Source organism: Boleophthalmus pectinirostris, unplaced genomic scaffold (assembly GCF_026225935.1).
Source record: "Boleophthalmus pectinirostris isolate CB_2022bp ecotype Guang Dong unplaced genomic scaffold, ASM2622593v1 HiC_scaffold_19, whole genome shotgun sequence".
Classification (NCBI taxonomy): domain Eukaryota; kingdom Metazoa; phylum Chordata; class Actinopteri; order Gobiiformes; family Gobiidae; genus Boleophthalmus; species Boleophthalmus pectinirostris.
Window position 1 is genome coordinate 21,360,194 of NW_026571140.1, and position 21,112 is coordinate 21,381,305.

The 21,112-nt window shown below is 40.0% G+C and overlaps 2 protein-coding genes across 3 annotated transcripts; both read right to left on the reverse strand.

Annotated features, from left to right (window-relative positions):
- Positions 1-8,627: 8,627 nt before the first annotated feature.
- On the reverse strand, positions 8,628-15,748 carry kif7 (kinesin family member 7). 2 transcript variants are annotated; one of them, XM_055154705.1, is made up of 20 exons: positions 15,609-15,748; positions 14,574-14,962; positions 14,268-14,465; positions 13,738-14,137; positions 13,306-13,653; positions 13,056-13,233; positions 12,821-12,976; positions 12,380-12,538; positions 12,193-12,305; positions 12,015-12,124; positions 11,771-11,926; positions 11,213-11,418; positions 10,940-11,137; positions 10,735-10,860; positions 10,474-10,650; positions 10,183-10,398; positions 9,870-10,076; positions 9,601-9,799; positions 9,308-9,460; positions 8,628-9,237 (listed from the first exon to the last, which is right to left on the reverse strand). In XM_055154705.1, exons 2-20 carry the CDS (start codon positions 14,902-14,904, stop codon positions 8,849-8,851), a joined length of 4,020 nt encoding a protein of 1,339 aa, XP_055010680.1. In that variant the 5' UTR covers positions 14,905-14,962; positions 15,609-15,748; the 3' UTR covers positions 8,628-8,848. The 2 variants fall into 2 exon arrangements, with proteins under 2 accessions (XP_055010680.1, XP_055010681.1); XM_055154706.1 differs by having other exon boundaries at positions 14,574-14,959; positions 15,609-15,747.
- A 1,613-nt stretch (positions 15,749-17,361) lies between these two features.
- Positions 17,362-21,091, reverse strand: LOC110175518 (fibulin-7-like). The gene is made up of 8 exons (XM_020941714.2): positions 20,762-21,091; positions 19,721-19,877; positions 19,468-19,638; positions 18,881-19,006; positions 18,567-18,758; positions 18,357-18,494; positions 18,120-18,255; positions 17,362-17,914 (listed from the first exon to the last, which is right to left on the reverse strand). The coding sequence occupies exons 1-8, from the start codon at positions 20,828-20,830 to the stop codon at positions 17,551-17,553; spliced, it is 1,353 nt and encodes a 450-aa protein (XP_020797373.1). The 5' UTR covers positions 20,831-21,091; the 3' UTR covers positions 17,362-17,550.
- Positions 21,092-21,112: the final 21 nt, after the last annotated feature.

A 21,112-nucleotide genomic window follows, 5' to 3' on the forward strand; every position in this document is an offset into this window, starting at 1 on the left:
CCTTTAAATATCAATATTTAACAAAATGTCTAGTGTACTAATTAATTCTAATGTAATGTAATTTGTATTTAAAATGGTTTGCGTTGACATAGAGTCATCTCACTCTCCAGACTGTAACTAATTTATATGAGAGCATCTCTGAATCCTAAATTGGAGGGAACCCTTTGGGATGGGGACAGAGGCAATGAATCTCCTGGGATTCTCTTGGGAAGGGGCTGTTTGGGGAAAATGCAACAGCATATGTATTGTTGGGCCCTGACTCGCCACCCTGGAGAGCTCCCAGTTCCCACGGTCCGCTCAACAAACAAACGCACCCCCCTTACCAGCACATTACCAAGCAGCATGCAGTGGTGATGTCATTAATTACCATCAAAATGAGCATGACAGCAAGCGTGTGTGTGTGTGTGTGTGTGTGTGTACAGAGGGGGAGAGAGAGAGAGAGAGAGAGAGAGAGAGAGAGAGAGGGAGAAAGAGACCATTGTCCATTCTGAAATAAAGAAATCTCCACTGAAGCATTGTAAAAGGAAAAGGCAGAAAAATGCACCAGATTCAAAGATGTTTGAGTGGGAGCCAGCCTGTCACGTCTCATCAGAGCCCCACAAAAACTGATCCTCACACTGCTACAAAGACACACACACAAAAACACAGAGACAAACACGCACACACAGGCCCAGAGATCAGGAGCAATGTGAAGAAATGCAGCTCAGGGATGGTTATAACAAACATTCAATAGTTTGTGTGGGCCTCAAATAATAATGGATATTGCAATGTTCAAACTGTCTCATTCACCTGTGGGCTTCAGTGGATTTAGTCCATTCAAGATTAAATAGGGCTGCAGCAGGCCTTAAAGCGGGCCTCATGTGCACTGAAGCAAAACAGAGATTATTGCTGAATGTGCAAGAACGCAGCCGTATCCTCTTCATCAGTCTGTGTGGATAATTGCTACAGTTTAATCACTACATTTGAAAAGAGATTGTGTTAATGAAGGCCTTGATGGAGTTGGGAATGCCAAACAAAATGTGCTTTGTGTGTCTCAACAGAGACCAAACAGTTCCCAGAAGATGATGAGGCCCTTGTTTTAGGCTCTGAGAAAGAACTCTGTGTCTGACAAATGCCCATGTCCAAGGTACCTACCAAACTGAAACATAGATTTATTTGGCAGTGGAGCAAACTATACATTCATATATGGGAGTATAAAATCTATCAGATGAATTTGAATTATTTGAAAAAGTATTAGAAAATCTTTTCATTTTATCCCTTTTTCTGTAAAGATGTTTTGCAAATTTCACAGGCCTTAAACTAGGCACTAGATCTTCCCAGCAGATGGCGCCACAGTAGTAATTGGCACAATCTGATCCAAAGCAAAAACGCAGGGACAGACTTCAGGAGTTAAATTATGCACAGTAATATTTCTCATAATTATAGATTCTCTGCATGGTATTCTGGGTAATGTATTACGATAATATTTAAAATCACATAATAAATATATTTATTTATTTTTACTTACGACCTGTTTTTTTTTTTTGTTTTTTTTAAATTTGGACTTATAATTTAAGACAAAACCCTTGTATATTAGCAAAACTATATATTTTTGAATGAACAAAATAAACTGTATATCAGACCACAGAGGAGCCGTAGCAGAGCTGCCAGGGGCTTGAGACACATTAAATGCCCATGATTGGGGCTTAAGGCCCGGGTAAAGCTGTTGGAGAGGCTGGGAGTCTCCGGGCATCACTATTCATGTCTGAGTTGGGTCAATAGGTTGTGGAAGTTCACAGGACCTGATGCTATTGTTATGCAAAGGCGAAGTAGTAGAGCTAATGCTTACTCAGTTGGAAGATATAAATGACTTAACAATCGTGTGGAGCCCTCAGACACTCGGCCTGTCTGCACAGACTGCTCAGTATTCAAGATCTTGTGCTGCTGCCGCTTCCTGCAACACCAGAAACTGTGCACAGCTGGGCTCACACAGAGAAGCACTTCTCTGCAAAAACAACTGAGGTAGTCTGGTTAGGAAGAAACAAACTAATTCAACATAAAGCAATATGTTTAAAGCAGCAGCATCAATGAGAGCAATCATTCTTTCTACAGTATTCAAAAAATTAGTTCCAGTGAATGTAAGGGACAGCATGACCTAAATCTCCTAAAGTGGAGAAAACGATGAAAAGGCGTGAGAGAAAGAGCACCTGCAGCAGCAGTTTCACCACGTCCACATGCATCACTTCCACTTAGAGCCACTGAAATATGCCATTAATCATCCATATTAACACAGAAGTCCATAAATCTCAGTCACTTGTCAATGAGTTTAACAGAAGAACAACAGGTGCTGGTGACTGCAGACAGTTCCCAAATCTCTGTCATTCTGGACTTCAATTACTTTAATGAATATTTACTCAGTGGGACCACTTCACCGGACTTTGTGCACCCATAACAATTTTTTATAAAGGAAAAAAAAACAAAAACAAAAAAACACCTGATATATCTGTAATACACAGTGTAAAATAGCTTTATGCCTATCATGTCTACGTGTTATAGGCTAATGGTAAGCTCTAGGCTCAGTGGTTTTAATAAAATAGCTTAGCTAAAACCAAATTTACCATTTACACATATAAGACAAATATAGCACATCTAGTCAACGGGGGTCCGATGGAAACTGATCGCCACAGCGCACGTGCTCTGACCTGACCGGAAAGCCGCGCGTGCCCGTGGCTTGTGTGGGGTCAGCTTGTGTCTGTCCCTGGAGAGGAAAGGTCGCGACTCCGCTCTCTCAAAGACCAGAGGTCGTCGGACATTACAACTTTATTAGTGGGAGCCGGGGACACTTCCTTAATTTTGGTTGCCTGCCAATCAAGACGCGCGTTTGGCAACAGTTTGGGCACGCATGCCAGGCCTACGGTGTGTGCTATGCTACAGTCTTTGTCACTGAAATATAAATACGACTTGCACTTTGGAAGGGTTTTACAGCCTATGCCAACGATAAAGGTGAGTCTTGATTCAGTTAAGGGTTATGTTGTCTGAATTTACTAAATAGCTTTTCAACAAGCTGTCAACAGCCAAAGACACCAAGCCATAGATAAATGTTAAAGTGTAGTAAGCCTATGTGTGTTTCAAGAGCAGGCCTATCACGGTTTTTGCGCTGCCTCTGTCCAAGGTGCTGACAGATAACATGACATATTTTACAGTCGTAAAAACCTTATACAGCTGCAGTACCGCGTTTACTTCAGATCAATAATAAAACTCACAGTGGGCTCATAACAATGGATTATTTTTACTTAATAAAAGGCCTAATACGTGATACAATATAGCACTTTAAGATAAGGCAGGACACAAAACAAAACAAAAAAAACAACAAAACAAAACAAGAAAATAACTTGATTCTTTTTTTTTTAATTATCAAATATTGAACACACAATATTACATTATTATAAATTCAGAAGTAAATGGTCATAATAAACAAAACAAGAACAGTGAAAAGACTGATGTAATGATGTTCTCAGGCCCAAAGCGTCACAGTAAGGACAGAAGAAAAGTCTCATGGTCCCAAAGGAAACATCATCCTGAAACAGAAGAAAACACAAAATAAAAGGTTAATGTCAAGGATTAAAAAAAACGTGGTTAATGCACCATGACACCTTTATAACTCTTATGCTCCTATAATTCATGGTTGCAGAGTGAACCATGGCTTTACCAGATATAACAAAATGTACATATACAGGGCCAAAAACAATTTAATCCCACTGTGAAACATGCTTAGGCCTTTTCTTCTGCAATTTTCACCCTTTCTCCTTTTCAAACCTCCACTTTCTTGCAGCATGTCTACAATACTAGATTGCGCCGTCTTTCATTAATGTTCTCTTATATCTTCTGAGTGTAGCTCCCTCCTCGAAAGCCCCCCAGACGGCTTGCAGTTTATGCTAATGACGGGCTTTCATGCTCAAACTTGAATGAGACCTTGACAAAATCTCCATCTCTTGCTGTCTGTCTCGCTGCCTCTGTTCACTAATTATGCACAATCATCATACAAAGGTTCCTTATTTCACATTCAAGTGTTCATGTGTATTCCTTCTGTCATGATTATGTCAGATATTGGGAATTTTCAAGCAAAGTGAAAAGTTAATGGTAATTTAGTACATTTAGTAAATAAAGCAATGTAAACTTATTTTTTTGTGTTCACTTGTTAGTAATGGACTTCTGATGTATGGTGATAATTTGTGCAGTGTTTTTATTTGGGTTGTAGGTCTGTTTCCTTAAGTTATTATTACAAAACTAAACCAAATGCTATGTAAATTACGCATCTTACTGCTTTCAATGTTGGCAGTAAAAAGTAAGACAGGGCGGGGTTTGAGGGCATGTGTGATAGGATGATGAATGTGTTATGTTAAAGTTCCCAGGGTCTGGGTGGGGTCTGAGGGGAGTGGGACGTCAGTTGTGTCTGAGCACAGCTGTTAGAAAATCCAAACTCCACTCTGTTTGTCTGACTCTGTGTGTGCTTCTCTGACAGTCTGTTCTTTTCACCACCACATAGTTGAGGTGTCCCGACCGCTGCCATAACAACGCTCCAGCCCCTCTGTCATAGTAACGCCATGCGGTCACCTCCAAGTGCGGGACAGGGGACAGGAGGAGGAGGGGAGCAGACACAGGAGGGGCAGACCAGACCAGACATGGGTGGTGTGTGAACTTGAACTTGACTGACACTTTTAGACATGGGATGGTGTGAATATAGGGTCTAGGGTTCTTGAACTAGGACTGAAACTAAGACAAATAATGTGGATGTTGTGTTAATAACAATAATAATGCTATTTACACATTTTAGATGCATATTAAATAATTGCAGTTTGAATCTAAAACAAACTGTAAATATTTCTAATAGTTATTGGAGTCTTGCAAGTAAAAAGAAAAGGCATCATTGCACAACTAATGCCGAGACTGGCAAGTGTATGGCAATTCTAAATAAATACTTTGCTGTTACTGCAAATCCCACCTAAATCATATAGCAATTATGGGTTTAAATGTCCAATTATATGCAACATTTATATGCAACATTTGAGGACTTTTTCCATTTAAAAGAAATATTTTGAAACTTGCTATAGCAACTATCCTAAATCTGCATCATTCTGAACTCTACGGATAGACAATATGTGCCTGTCTCTCCCTTAGTAATTCCTCAATATTCAGAGGCAATGTGATGTGCATTTTACACTGCAATCTAAATGAATGGGACAGCTCCACTCCAGAGGTCTGCTGGTCCGACCCACTCGACCATGGGAAAACAGGGGCTGTGAAAGGTCCCCTGTCGCTGTTACAAAGCCAAGAACAAGCCGTAGCAGAATAATCGCGTTTATCCCCAGATTAAGATGGGATTGCAGCTGTGTTGTCCTTAAGGGGGAGATGGGGGACAATACTACCTCCTGCAGCACAGGTTCACTACAGATAAGTGCACTGTTCAGATAATAACTGTGGGAAAAACTAGGCAGGAATTATGGACACTGGTGTTTTAGATATGAGCCTACTAAAATAATTAAACCTACAGTCACATGGACTGCTTATTATGGCATGGGTCGATACGACAATGATTGTAGAGTTTTATTTTTTTAATGTTTGCTTTGGTTATTTCTTCTAAATGTCTATACTGAATCAGTCACAGTGTTGTTAGCTCAATTGCATATTGTGATTAGAGGAGGCAAAGCAGGTGAAGTGCCCTGCCCACAGACACAACAACACCCTTTGTATGGGGGCGAATGTTCATCCTTGTCCAATATACTTCCAAAATGCAACATCACCCAACAAAACCAGAAAAAATGGTGATGAGATGCAAAGTGCTATCCATTATTTTATTGAACTACTGTAGTCCACTATGTTGTAGCCTTCAGCTTTGAAGAGATTTTTTTCTTTTACTTTGTTTCTGGTTGTATTATGTCTTGGTACAACTGTATATAGTTCATTATAAGACTCAACAATATTTTCGACAGTAAAAGACATATTACAAGTCCCCTTTAAGTCTGCATCTATTGCTTCTGAGTTTAAGTGTTATTCTTTTTAATCTAAATGTATGTACTCTATATACGGGTCCTAACGAATTAGCAAAATACTAGACTAGCTAGAATAAGTATTTTTTCCAGTAAAAATAAAGTTACTTCATTCAAAATAATTGTTATTTTGTTATAGCTTATTATTAATACAGAATTTTGTAGACACATTTATATGAGGCCTAATTCACAAAATGTAACTCAAATATTATTCTTGTCTATATTAAAAGTTACTATAGACTGTAGGAAAGCACAGCATGAGCAGTCTGTTTATAAATTAAGAAATAAACTGTAAGAATAAATATATAATAAATATAACAGTTGAAATCAAACTTCATTGTGAATAACAGCGACATGGTCATGCAATTAAGTGAATTTCAATCTAGATTAATTTCTAATTGTCAATTATATGCTTTGGTTCAATCAAATCAATTTTCAGTGAGTAATGCTTTGTGCAAAAATAAAACTTTGGGAAGAGAAATGTATTTATTTGTTTTAAATAAGACAATTTAAAAAAAAAAAAGACTGTTCAATATGAATAAAAGAAATGTGATCTTTTTGTCCTATGGTTGCCCTGGCAGCATGTTGTTTGAGGCCAAATCAACTGTTTCTTTAGTTTCCTCTGAATTCTAAACACCTAAAATAATGTGATAGTGTTTTAAAATACTAACCCAAATCAATCCAAATATAAAATGAGTACGATTAGCCATTACATTGTCATTACACATGTAGGCCCAAGCCCCTAACGTAACGTCACTTCTGTGCCACTAAATGAGTTTAACGTACCTCTCCTGTGCTCTCCTTTTCTTCTTTTTCCTTTTTACTTCTCATTTCAAAAGCAGCAGTGAGCTACTTGGAGGTCATTCCTACTTTCGGTTATCTAGCTTTATGATGGTCATAACACTCATACAGCTAGATAACCAAAGACAGGACCAAACTCCATCACTGAGTCAAACACAGTACACCAGACCCATTATTCCTGAAAACACAAACAATAATGGATAAATATAATATAATAAGTGTAATGAATAATTAAACACACTGAAAGCAAATATATTTTAGTGCAGGCCACATGTTTGCCATTATATAACTGTTTCTGGAGACATAAACAGATAATCATTTTAGACAAGGCCCAGACCATTTGGTTGTGTGTTAGTCTAAATCATGGCATTCATGCACATAATTGTTTGTAGTTTAGAGTAAACTATATTACATATTTACTGTAAAACATTCTAGGCTACAACTATTTCATGAATATTAATAAAAAGACGTTTTAGAAACAACAGTGTTGTTCACCGAGCTTCATAATTACATGTGTGCAAATGCCACATGTTATTGACAATAAGCAGCTTGAGACAATTTACACAAAGAAAAGAAAAATGTCGTTGTCTTTAACTCGTTTTCATGGCTCTTGCAGGCCGCTTGTCACCATTATTCTGCTGTTATTCTCCCAAACTAGATAGTGGTCAAAAATATGCTCTTTGTTTCTGAAACATATTAGGCGCAACTAATTCATGAAAAATCTGCACAAACTTACGAATGTTTTTATGCAGGCTGGAGCTCTCCAGGTGCACGGTGGTCAGGTCAGACGTACCCATGAAGAGAAGGTGAGAAGCACTGTCCAGGTGAAGCACGTGTCCATCGGATCCTTTTAACAGGTGAGAGGAGCAGATCATCTCACCACGTTGCCCGGGCCGTGGCGGACAGACCCTGGCTCTTCTCAGGATTTGTATCCGTAAATGTAGGCGGTGCTGTCCCAGTGTGACACTGTAGCAAAACAGATATGGTGATCTGGCATCACAGAGCTTGTGGTGTGGTGAGACAGCGTGCGTGTCCGCAGATAGTGATGCGTCCCATGGGCCAAGCATCCCGCTCTGTCCGCTCTCCTCCTTCGCCTTTTTTCTAAAAGCCTTCTCCTCCCGGCTGCCTACCACGTCACACTCACGGCCAACGCAAACAGCCAATCAGGAGAGCGCATGTAATTTGGCAGGACTGTCAAACTTGCTCTGAAATCATCTTCATTTACCGTGGAACACCAGAAGAATCTTATTGAACTAATGTGCTGTTTTGCGGTAAGAATGCATCAGGTTATAATGCCAAGAGAAGTCTTGGATTCATCCCTCAGTTTCCACGTATTTAATTTGTTTGCGTATCATTTAAAAGGCTATATGCTGGTAAAAGCCAGCAAGTAATAAATGCTTGCTTAATACCCTTACGGCAATTGTTTCGAAAATATAGGCAAACAGTAGGTTTAGAGCAAACAATGGATGGAAAAGACAATTCATTTGAAATCAATTTACGCCTGTATGACGTACATGCAAAATATGTCTACCTATGTCATCATTCAAAATGAAAAAGATGCTTTCTTGTACGGAGCTGCGTCTCTGGCCAGAATCTTGTACGGAGCTGCGTCTCTGGCCAGAATCGCACTTAGACCTCGAAACCCTCTAAACTCAAGCAATACTGCCCTCTAGTGGACAGCCAAGCGGCAGTGCCTGACAGTCATACAAGGGATTCCACACGTGCCATCGCCACACACCGGTAATTTAAGTAGTGGATGTAGGGACTAACCCACCAAAACATAGACATGAGAGATGTGAATAAAGTATCATTGAGTATCTTTTATTTACACTGTCTGGTCAGAGCAGATACAAAAACACATTCTTATAAAAAACATAATTAAAAAGTGCTTAGTTTTAAAACGTGTTTCTTCAAAACACACATTTAGATAAGGAGTTTTAAAGAAGCTTTTTGTACAAATAGACCTTAAATGAAAACAAAAAAACAAAAAACAATGAAATACGCATAGTGAGCAAAAAAGTTTAGAGTGGGTTTCTCCGAACATCAATGAGACAGTTGTTTGATGTGACTGGTCCAACATTGAGACTGGAGCGTCTTGACTCTCGGCGGGACTTAACCACAGGTAAAGATGTGGACCCTCCCCATGGCCCGGTCTGAACCACACGATTCACAGGAGCATCACCTGTTGCACTGAGCCACAACTCCTCCAGTGCTGCTGGTTCCTCTGTAGGGAGTGATGAGCGCCTCCATGTGGATGGCAGGGGTGTATTTACTAACTCTCGCTTGTCATCACGTGATTTAGGTGTTTTTTCTGACTGTCTTGAACTTCTTCCTATTAAACTATCATCCACACATCTGGCCACTTTGTCCATGCTTCCTGGACCTGGTGGGTTGCCCTCCAATCCAAAACCTAAAAGACAAATATGATCTATTTATAAAAAGAGACACTATTTTGACAAAATAGCAGAAGAGCAATTTACCTTTGGTACTAGTCTGACTAGTTGAACAAAATTCCCTTAATTTGTTGTTCAACTCCAGATTTGCTGCTTTGTAGTGGTTTAACTCCTTGTTGAGGTTGTGGATCCAGCCCTCGTATTGCCGCTGACGGCCAGCCAGACCTTCATCCATTTGTTCTTAACAAAACAATGTCATAATTAATTATGCCATACATGTTTAAAGCTTGAAAACCTTAAAAGCCTACTGCTAATATTTCAGCATAATTACTGCAATAATGGTGACTTTGACAAACATTATTAAAAGAAAACAGCTCTACCTCTGCACTGCTGCAGGAGGAGCTGTACACTGCGTTCATGTTCCTTTTGCTGTTGTGTGAGGCGGCGGTCTGTGTCCAGCTGAGTTCGATCTAGTGCATTCTCCAGCCACTGCACCAGCCGCTGCTGCTCATCCAGTTGCATTTCAAGTTCAGCAAAGGCAAGTTGTAGCCTCCGCTCCTCTTCACGTAGTGACACCACCTAGAATCAGTCAGACTTAGAAAAACCCACACACTCAAGGTGCATGAACTTCATTGAATGACAGACAGACCTTATCAAAGTACTTGCACAGCAGCGCTCTGGTCTCAGATGCAGACAGGTAGCTGAGCTTGGCCATGAGATTCATCTCCCACTGTGAGAGCATGCTCGCAGAGGCCCTCAGTTGCCTCTGTCTCTGAGTAATTGCTTCATTCTTGTACTCAATGGCTGCATCTAAAGCCTCAATTGCCTCATCCAACTGGAAAAGGGTTCTCTCCTCCTATAAATAAAACATACATGTACCAGGATTGTCTTTTGCCAAACCAATGACCACATAAAATTTACTGTGTAATTAATTTCTGATCTGTTCACATAAAGACACTGACCTCAGGAGATAACAGATTCCCCTGCCTTAACTTCTCATCCAATTCGACTCTCTGCTTCAGTAGTGAGTCTTTTTCACCGCGCAGGTTAGAGATCTCTTGTCGAATCTGTTGCGAGTCCTGTGCACTGCTGCTCCGCAGAAGGCCATTCCTCTCACTTAACTCTCTTTCAAGTGTTTCAATTCTTCCTGTGAGAGTCACAAGGTCCTTGCTCAGGGCCTGAAGAGACACATTTAGAAACAAAGTTTGAGTGACATGAGTCCACAGCTTTTACAAGGGTAGAGAGGTTTATACCTGGCTGGAGCGAAGTCTCTTGGTCTCCAGGCCACTGCGCTCTTGCAGCAGAGCCTCTTTTTTGGCAAGGATGTCCTCTCTTTTTGTGAGCTCTCCCTCCAGGTCTTCCAAGCCTCTCCTTTGTTCAAGAACCCGTTCCATTTCTTCATCTAGCCAGCGTTTCTGCTCCTCAATCTTCTGCTCAGAGTGAAATGACATACATAAAAAGTAACAGATTTGCATAGTAGTCTTACCAGATACATTAACTACAGTGAGTCCTACCTGCTGCTCCTCTAAAGACACCACAGAACCATTACTGCCACTGCGTCTCTGTCGTTGAAAAGCAGCTATCTCTTCCGTTTTAATCCTCAAAATCTTTTGCTGCTGCTCATTTTTTATTTCCAATTCCTAAACAAACATTTCAAATAGAAAGATCTTTCATATTTTCATGATACGCAATTCATGGTTACAGTGTAATTCCCTGTACCTTGACTCTGTGTGTTCTACGCTGCATCTCTGTCTCCAGGCGTCGTTTCTGTTGACTTTCATGGCGCAGGCGCTTCTGCAGCTGCTCCTGCTGCTGTCTCATATTCTGCACGCTTCGTTCCAGCTCTAAAACTCGACGCTCACTCTGAGCTGATAGGTTAGCCAGACGAGCAGTGTCTCGCTGACGCTGACTAAGGACCTGTTTTCAAAACCAAGCTAACATTTATTATGGGAAAATACACTCCTACGCCAAAGTTCAATTGGGATAGCCCACCTGGACTTTGCTTTGAGCAGCAGCGATCTTCCTACGGCACTCCTGGGCCCTGCTTCTGTCTGTGGCGCTGATCTCACGCTCTTGCCTCTCCAAATCCTGCAGCTGCCTCTGGGCCTCCTGCAGCTCATGACGGGCCTGGACCGCCTCATTCTCCAGAGATGTAATCTTGTGGCAATATTGTCGATTTAAGGCCTGTGCATCCTTGCCTAAACATGTACATTCAGTTGTATTTATTTTAAAATGTTTATACCAGTTGATTTATTCATGTATTTGTTATAGCAAGCATGTTATAGATGTAAAAAATAAATAAATAAAATGTCATTAAGTCCTTAGGAAAGACACTTCACCCACATAGCTTAGTTAGAAAGTGGTGTGTGCATGAATGTTGGTGGTGGTCGGAGGGGCAGCCTCGCTTCCGTCAATCTACCCCAAGGCAGCTGTGGCTACAGTAGTAGCTTACCACCACTGAGTGCGGAGTGAATGAATAATGAACTGAAAAGAGCTTTGGGTATCTTGAAAGGTGCTATATAAATGCAGTGATTAATTTAATTAACATACCCGTTTTGACCAGCTCTTTGATAAGCTCTTCTTTCATACGAATGGTTACAGAGAGTTCCCTGATTTTCTGTTGCGCCTGAACAAGACTCCACTCTGAAACACCTTCAAAACTTCTGAGACTTTCACGTGCAGACATCTCCCCTGAACTTGAGTTTGCTGCATAAATTATAGTTTTAAAATATGTCATCAAAAAACAAATTTTGTGTAAAATGCGGGATTAACAGTTTATTCAATAAATACATACATGCTTTTCTTGTTAAGCAGGGATGCTGGTCGGTTTCTGACAGCAGTCCTTTCACTCCAGATATTGCTCCAGATTGTATGTCTTTTCTGGTCCATGTTTGGTTCACATGTCTGAAATAACAACCTAATTGAAACTCACAGTGTATGTCAGAGGTAGTACAAATGGTAGTTTTACACACCTGTGTGGATCGCAGGTGACCCTGGGCAAATTCCCATCTTCAAAGTTTTCCACGTCATCATCATTCTCATTAATATTTTCCTCTTGATAATCATCGCAGTCAACTGGGCAAATCTATAATGCAGAGCACAAGTCATAAATTAGTTTTTTGATTCATTATTGATAATCTGGCTCTGCATGAAGATTACCTGATTGTTTAACGCTCCATTGTGTGAATGCTTTATAGAGGCCAAAGGAGCAGTGTGAGGTCGTGTCTTCAGGTTAAGACTCAACCCTGTCAAGGCCGAAGAGGACAGCATCAACTGCAACTCGGCGATAATATCCTGTTGTTCCTGTAGTTTATCACTCTATACATAAAAAAGTAAAAAATAAAAGTTACTCACAAAAAAAACTATAATAATATTATTAAATAGTGATTACTAATCACACATTAGACATTTAATCTCTTCATTATTTGTGATAACTACTATCTATAGGTGTCCGAACTCAAATTATTCACTCATACACATTCATACACAGGTAAAGTGGTGGTATATACTGGTTGGAGCTGGGTTTGTGCCTCAAACCTTCAAATTTGAGGGCAAATGCAATGCCATTAAAACATCATCTGCTGCCTGTCTGCATCTGACCTGCTGTTTGTATTGTTCCATTGCATCCTCAAGAGCAGCCAAGAAATCTGTGTTTTCTCCCTCAAGTCGCTGAATTTGGGCTTGAAGCTGGGAAATTTTATCTTCTTTTTCAAGTTCACTCTCACGGCTCCATTTTTCTTCAGACAACTCCCCATTCTGGACAAGAAACAAAGTACAGAACAAGTTCTTCAAAATGCATATGGGTAATTTTTATTTTCAAATAAACAAGTCAAACCTGTTTCCTTGCCCTCCTCAGGGCACACTCGTCAGAGGAGCTGTTCTCAATGCCACTGTCAGGTCCAGAGGCAGTGGTCAGGCCACTGCGCTCCTCCTCCACCGAGCACAACCACTCTTTTACTCTCAGGCTCTGTTCTGCAGTCAGTGCCCCTTCACTCTGCAGCTCCCTAAGCAACCTTTAAAGTCATACGGATGTTCATTAGTAAGAGTATGTAATTTTTTTTATATAACTGTTAGCTTATGCTGACCTGTAGGCTGAATCTGTACAGGTTCTGTAGTGAGCACTCTGGACTTGTAACCGGCTGATCTCTCCTTCGCCCAGTCGTGGTCTCCTGTTCGGCTCCGCGTGTGCGATAATGCGGGTTTCTGAACGCTGGCGATTCTCCAGCGCTCTGCGTAGAGCCTTGATCTGCTGCTCCAGCCCCTCTACTCGGTCCGGTTCACGTTTGCAGTTGACTGTAGCTCGGTTCTGAATGTTTCGGGCACGTGTGGCATAGTTGAGTGTGTTAAGACTCTCATCAAAGTCTGAGGTGGATGGGCTGATGCAAGCAATCATCAGTGTTTTTGAGTTCCCTCCCAAGGAATCTTTCAAAATCCTGATGAATTGTAAATGTATACATTGAAAAAAGTATAAAATATAGATACTAAATAGAATTTCACCACATCATTTGAGAGTTTACCTTGTTATTTTTGAATCTCTGTAAGGTATATGAGAGCCTCTCCTTTTAGGGTCCCCTAGAGCCCCAATGACATTACCCAAGGCTAGCAGACCACTGTTGATCTGGATGCTCTCCTTCAGCCTCTCTCCAGTGTTTCCTGTTCTTAAGATGCGCTCTGACCCAGCCAGATCAACAAAATGAAACTTGGATGATACCATCTGTGGTCCAATACTTGTACCAGAGCCATACAGACGTGAGTTCCCCCTCCTTTGGTCCATGTAAATAGTGAAGATGGTGTGTGATCGGCTCGAGTTTGGGTTCATCTGAGTTGCTCCAGTGTGTCTGGCTGTGTTGCCTGATTCCAATAAGCTCAGTACCTCATCAAGGCCCTCTACTTCACACTCTTTCACCCCACATAAAACTGTAAAAAGCAAAATTGGATGTGGATTTGTCATAGGTTACTTCCAAGAAAATACACGAATATAAAAATCATTAACAGCATGATGATGTAATAAGTTATTACAGTCCATTTTGAATACTGCTCTTTTTACCAATGTTGCCTTTATCTTCTCGTATGTGGATATCTTTGCTGGCTGTTTCCATCTCTAGTAAGTCCTTAAACTCCTCTTTATATACTTCCAGATAAGAGACTCGGACCGAGAAGTCTGTGAGGTCATTTTCATCAAGAAGCTTAAACACATCTGCTACTGCCCGGGGTATGATGCCCTGCTCCTCATCTCTAAAGGCTGCTGCAAGAGCACAAAAAAAACAACTAATAAGTAAGCATAAAAATGATTACACTACATTCATGTTCTCATTAACCAAAATATATGAGCAATGTGTAAAATGTAACTTACATATATTAGCTTCTCCAATAGTGTATGTCTTGCCTGAACCAGTCTGTCCATAGGCAAAGACAGTAGCATTGAATCCTTGAAAGAATGAATCGATAAGTGGTTGAACAGCCTCTGAATAAATATCTTCCTGACAGCAACTTTCTTCAAACAGAAAGTCGCACTGAAAATGGCGGTCATGGCCCAGAGTCACACGGCAGTATTGAGGGTCAACTGTGATGCAGCTCTCATGGCAGTGGAGGACTTCCTTGGGCAGCAGCGGGCGCACTCGGACTGCCACCTGCACTGCGGAGTATTCCCCTCGCCCCTTTTCTGAGGGAACTTTGGGAGACATCCCTCCAATACTGCACACTGCCACTGCTAGGCTTTCTCCATCTTTTAAGATCCTCCTGCTAAGAAAACATTAGCTTAAATAAAAATATTTTTACATTAGACATTTAGTGGTATATCATGACAATTAACAATAATGACTAAATGCCTAAAAACTATACATTCACGCTTATTTCTGAGGAAGAATTTATATTTTGAAAACCACAGATATTTATCCATAAAACTATGGGCTACTGTTAAGGGTCATCTTACCAAAGGTATGATAGAAACATAAATAAATAAAAACAAACTCAATTACAAATAACTGTTAAAACTAAGTCATTTTTCCACAACTTGAGGAAACGAGTTGGTTTATGTAGCCCGAGGTTATAGTTAGAGGAAAACTCAAGTTGTGGGTCATTACATGTGAATTTGTGTTTTGTACGTGGAGCTTTTGGTATAAGTTTTGAAAATTGGTACCGTATAAAAATAGAAAACTTGACACGCGTGTTAGTTTTGGTTACTTTTGATGGGAAGGACTATCGTTTTCCAGTTAAAAACTTAGCTTAGCTAAAGTTAGCCACTTAGCCGAAAACAACAAAACATAACACGAAGAAAGCACAAATTCCTTTCGTCTCCCATTTAGGTTTGAGTTGATCAAAGAGGCATTTCGCTAGCGTTAAATCGGCCTTTCCGTGGTGGCACGATAACTTCTTTATCGGGACTTACGCTCTTTAGATGAAGTTTGGCATCGCAGAGGGACAACTTTGAAGACTCTTTTGAAGAATGGAGGAGCAGGGATTTGAGGGAGGAGCCCCAAAGTTTGCGTTTGGGAGACTCATGATGGACTGCAGCATGGCTAACCCAAGAGGACCCAGCAGAACCATGGATCTGAACGCAACAAGTCTCCAACTTTGCTGCGCAGTCTCCAACATTACATCAAGTATGGCCTATATAACATGTTCTTTACTGTATAGCTCGTCAAGTGCACTAACTTAGATGAAACGACATCATAAGTAAAAAACAAGGGCACTTCTTGACTTTTTTTTTTCTTTTTTTTTTTTTTTTTTTTTTTTTTTGCTGTTGCACCCCAGGGGACACTAGGTGTCACTGCTGATCCAAAATTGAATGCTTTCATAGTATTTGCGATGATTGGTCGATGATCATGATCATCTTATTATACTTTTATGGTGATATATGTTATTCAATTACTTTTTGTTAGTACCTCATTAGTACCTCATAGCCCTGGCTAAAACCAAAGGTAGAAGCAACACAACCACAATATAGATGCTTCGTAGTATCCTGTCATCCAATTATGTCAGCTTTAAATTAAATAAACTGTATTTTGTAGTAGACTATCACCTAGAAAAACCTTTCCGTATGAAAATCCTGAATGCAGATCAATCCATGTCAAAGGCCGAAGTAGTAGAATATGGACACTAGGGGGCAGGGAAACCCCACATTTTCGAAGTAGAACTAGTCCCCTTCGCTCTAGATAACCGAAGGTAATTTCTGATGTATGTATGTATGTATGTATGTATGTATGTATGTATGTATGTATGTATGTATGTATGTATGTATGTATGTATGTATGTATGTATGTATGTATGTATGTATGTATGTATGTATGTATGTATGTATGTATGTATGTATGTATGTATGTATGTATGTATGTGTGCATGTATGTATGTATGTGTGTATGTATGTATGTATGTGTGCATGTATGTATGTATGTATGTGTGTGTGTGTGTGTGTGTGTATGTGTATGTGTGTATGCATGTATGTATGTCTATTACTATTTATATTTTAAAAAAAATCTCAAGATAGAATTGTAACAAATACTCTGCTATATAAAATTAAGATATTTGCAGACATTTATAGTACCAGTCCATAAAAATGGGAGAATGCAGATGGTTTGTTATCTGTTTTTAACAATTTTTTGCACCTATAGTTTTTGTGATGAACATTGCTCTGAACTTTTGGAGCCAATGATTAATTTTTAAAAAGGTATCTACCTTGAATCAGCTACAAAGTACAAACCTTCATCATGTAAAATTGCACTCCAGTGCAAAATACGAATCTTCAGACTGAGGCATTTTGTTCAAACTTCAGCGATAACAAAAGTGAGTGAGTTCATTTATTGTGAGACCAAGTTATTTCTGCTGCAGTACTCCTTAAAAGATGACACAATAATGTGTTGGTAGTGAGATCATGGTTTATGTAAAAGAGGGGTTTAAAAAGCAGTGGAATATTGCATTGTTACTAGCTACTACCTTTTACCTATAACATTTCAAATAACACAAAATATATAAATAAATAAATATAATAGATTATTTTATTTTTCCTAAAAGAAACCATGTCAACGTCTTAATATAGGCCTAATTCATTAAATTTTTATTTAAAGAATACAAAAAAACTACAAAAAGAATTATCTCAGTAAAGATAAAACATAAAATATAACATAAATACAAATTTCCCAGCATTATATCACCTGATTGTCCTATTTAACCTTCAGTGATGACCAAAATAAATCTTGCTTTACATTTCTCAGATCAAATGCTACATGCAGCTGTGCAGAACCAGTGTTTTCTTCTAATGTCCACTTTATCCTCTATGTGTAGTACAAGTCTACTCTAACATTTGGTTGTATAAAATCTAAACCAGTTCTTTTTTAGAAGTCATATTGTGAAACAAACATGGTGACTTTGGTGATGTACCGACCTAGTTGCTCTCTCTTCTCCAGCTCGGTCATCTCTACCTCGGCCTCTAAAGTGACTGGACCCTGCACTGGGCTCACCAGCATCAACTGACCCGTGAGACGGTCGGAGCGCTGCACGGTGAAGTAGCGGCGTATGTGTCTGCCGCCGAGCAGAGAGAAGCGCAGCGTGTCCCCAACCTGACGCAGCGCAGACACTCGGAACATCACACGAGGGGCCGACAGGTTGGATACCACAGACAGGTAATGATAGGAGAAGGAGTTTGGGGCTTGAGAGCATGCTTTGTTATCCACTGGGCAGGGGTTACGCTCACAGCGCCTGCAAGATTAAGAAAATCTGGGTTAAAAGTAGTAATAAAAAAAAAAACATGTAGGGCCAACAATAGGGTCTGGAGTGGGCTCTCCTGTAAAAGAGATTACAAATATCTGGGAGTGGATCCGGATTAAATAATGGCTTAATTTGTAAATATAATGATTACTTAGAATACTTGTTACATGGTATTCTATAGAAAATAGGTGCTTACATTGGTGATGTCTTCACATATGTTGCATTAGGAATTTTAGGGCATTCAACGCGAACACATTGGAAACCACCATTTGTATTAATACATATCTGGTCCTTTGAACAGTTATTCTGTCTCGTAGCACATTCATCAATATCTGTAAAGAAGCAGCAAAATTTTATCAGCTGGACAAGGATGTTCAAATGTGGAGGCACAAAGAAATTTAAGTAATAATGTACATTGCATTAGTCATTCTACCTTTACAGCCACGTCCATCGCGGGTTATTTCATATCCTGCTGGACAACTGCAGCGGTAGCCTCCAGGGGTGTTCACACAGGTGTGAAGACAAAGTCTCCCAGCTTGTCCATTATGAAATAACTCGCACTCATCTATGTCTGAAATACACAACATATTCTCCTTTATACAAAACTAGCTTTGCATTAAGTCCACATGGTACAGTTGTCTACCAGTGCAAGTGTAGCTGTCTTTGTCTCTGCCTGTTATGGTGTACCCGGGCTCACAGGTGCAGTGGGTGGTGCCCTGTGTGATGGTGCATCGCGGCGGGCGGACAAAAGGTCCACTGGTGGCAGCAGGTAACGTTGTAGCAGCAGCAGCAGCAGGTGAGATGGCAGCAGATGTGTTTGTCATGGTCATAAAGACTGATGAAAAATATTTCCACATTATGAATTAACAGATTAACCGTTAAAATAGTTTTAAATTAATGATTAATTCCCTTAGGAGATTACATGTAGTGTAGGTGTGTGATATAGTATGTACTCACATGTTGGCACAGGACTCTGGCAGTTAACTCCAGCCCAGCCTTTGGCACAGACACAGGAGAATTGATTCACTTCATCCACACATGTTCCTCCATTCAGACACGGAGAGGAGGTACACTCATTGATGTCTGAAATATGAGACAAAAGTCACAGAAAATGTCACACAAGTAACCCAATAGGCTTGATGAGGAGATATTATAATATCATTGTGCCAGGCATTGAAACAAAATGAGGCTGATATCTTCATGCAGAATATAGGCGCCTCTTTATTGGTGGCTATCTCTAAATTGCTGTGCTGTCAGATCAGAGCAAGATGGTATATCAAATACCACAGAATTTTTTTGCTCTCATCCTTGTCTAAGATCAGCCAGTGTGTAAAACACAGGAAATGTGATCATGTGTGCTAGAGTAATCTGGAGAAAGATAATAAGAGAAATAGTACCTGGAGTGCTTGTTACACAGAGAATGATGGCAGAGTCCATAAAGTGATAGTTAGAGAGATATGTGGTGGTGATGCAGAAGAATGAGAAGTATGGCCTAACAGAAGGAGGGGCACTGCCCCTCCCTTGCTGCCATGGTTACCACTGACCTCGGCAGGTTGGCTGCTGGCCACTCCACACTAGACTTTCTTGACAAAGACGACTCTCAGATCCCACCAGCTCATAACCCGGGTCACACAGGAAGTGCACTTCATGGCCCACACTCTGAGATTTACCCAGTTTTCTCCCATTCACAGGGGCATCCGCTTTAGGGCAAGTGGCTGAGAAACAGGTATATGTACATTTTAAGGGCAGAGTTTTGGAAGAATATAAATATATGTGTAGTCAGATACAAAAACTCACTGTTAGTGGCTCTGGTTAGCTTTGTTGCACTGTTCTGTAAAAGGTTGATTTTCCTTTTCAGATCTTTTAAACTTTGTGCATATGATGTTTCATGAACTGTCAGAAGCTTCTGGACCTGTTTCAGAGTGCCTTGTATTTCCCGTCTGCTTGGACAGTTCTGAAACATATTCATGGTTCAGTAATCAGCCTTTTTCCTATTATATTCCCATTAAGGCCTGCTGAAAGAAGCAATTCAGAGGCAGTCTGTTAATAACCTTACAATCTCAAAAATCATAAATTGTGAAAATTAGCTTTGCTCTCTGGTTTTGATATGGCTTGAGGTGTGTCCTATTACATAAAGTTATGTAACCAATGTCTTTTTAGGACATGGGGTGTAATGAGTGCTGCATTCTGAGTATGTACTTGTTTAAAAGGGGCAGATTTAGTTTGGGGTTAGACAGGGTACAAACATTACCTGTGATACAAGCACGGCCTCTATCGACAGCACCAAAGAGGCAGCTGCGTGTTTTTCAACCATTACTCATTAAAGTCCTGCCTCTCATGTTTTCAGACAACCAATTACTGTATTGGCCAGACAAAGTTATGTAAGAAGAGTCAATATTGGGTAAAAACACCTTTTTGACTTCAGTCACACCAAGGCCAGTGCTGTTTATGGCTTTGTAATCAAAGGCCTCTTTCTTCATCTCGCACAGGTTTTGCATGGTTGTGTGATGATGACTTACGTACTTGAAATTACCTACACATTTTAAATTATACAATAATTTTATCACAACTATTTTACCAAAGCACACATCATATTCCTACTTGGGATAGTAAAGTTCAAGAAGACAAACACACATTCATTCTTAATAGTAAATGCAAACACTCAGGGCTACAGAGCAACATTTAGATCATTTCCAGTTGAGCAAAGCATGGGCATATTGGAGGCATTCATAAGCAGAGTCTTAAAGCCTTGCTGCTACAGCCTAAGCTTACATAATTTTCTACATAAACCTAACAAGCATAAATACATTTGAAATACAAAGTGAACAAGAGACTTACCTGTCCAAAAGTGGAATCTAATGAAAATATAGAGATTAATGTGACAACAAAAGCTGGTGACACAAACATGTTTCTTCAAAAATCTGAGCTATATAGAGCAATAGCTTAAAGTGGGTGAGATCAGAGCGGGCAGCCTGGTGTGGTTCCGTGTGGTGGAGTCCAGGTGAAAGCAGGACCTCTGACCACTGTGGAAAATGTGTATCTGTGAACTGCTGCGGAATGTGGGTTTACTCCTCGTCAACCAATCAGAGAAAAGAGATTGCAAGAAAAATATCACCACAATATTTTTTTTCACTCATGCGATTTTACATACCTCTGAAGTCAGTGCAGAAAAGGTTTTATATCTGATTA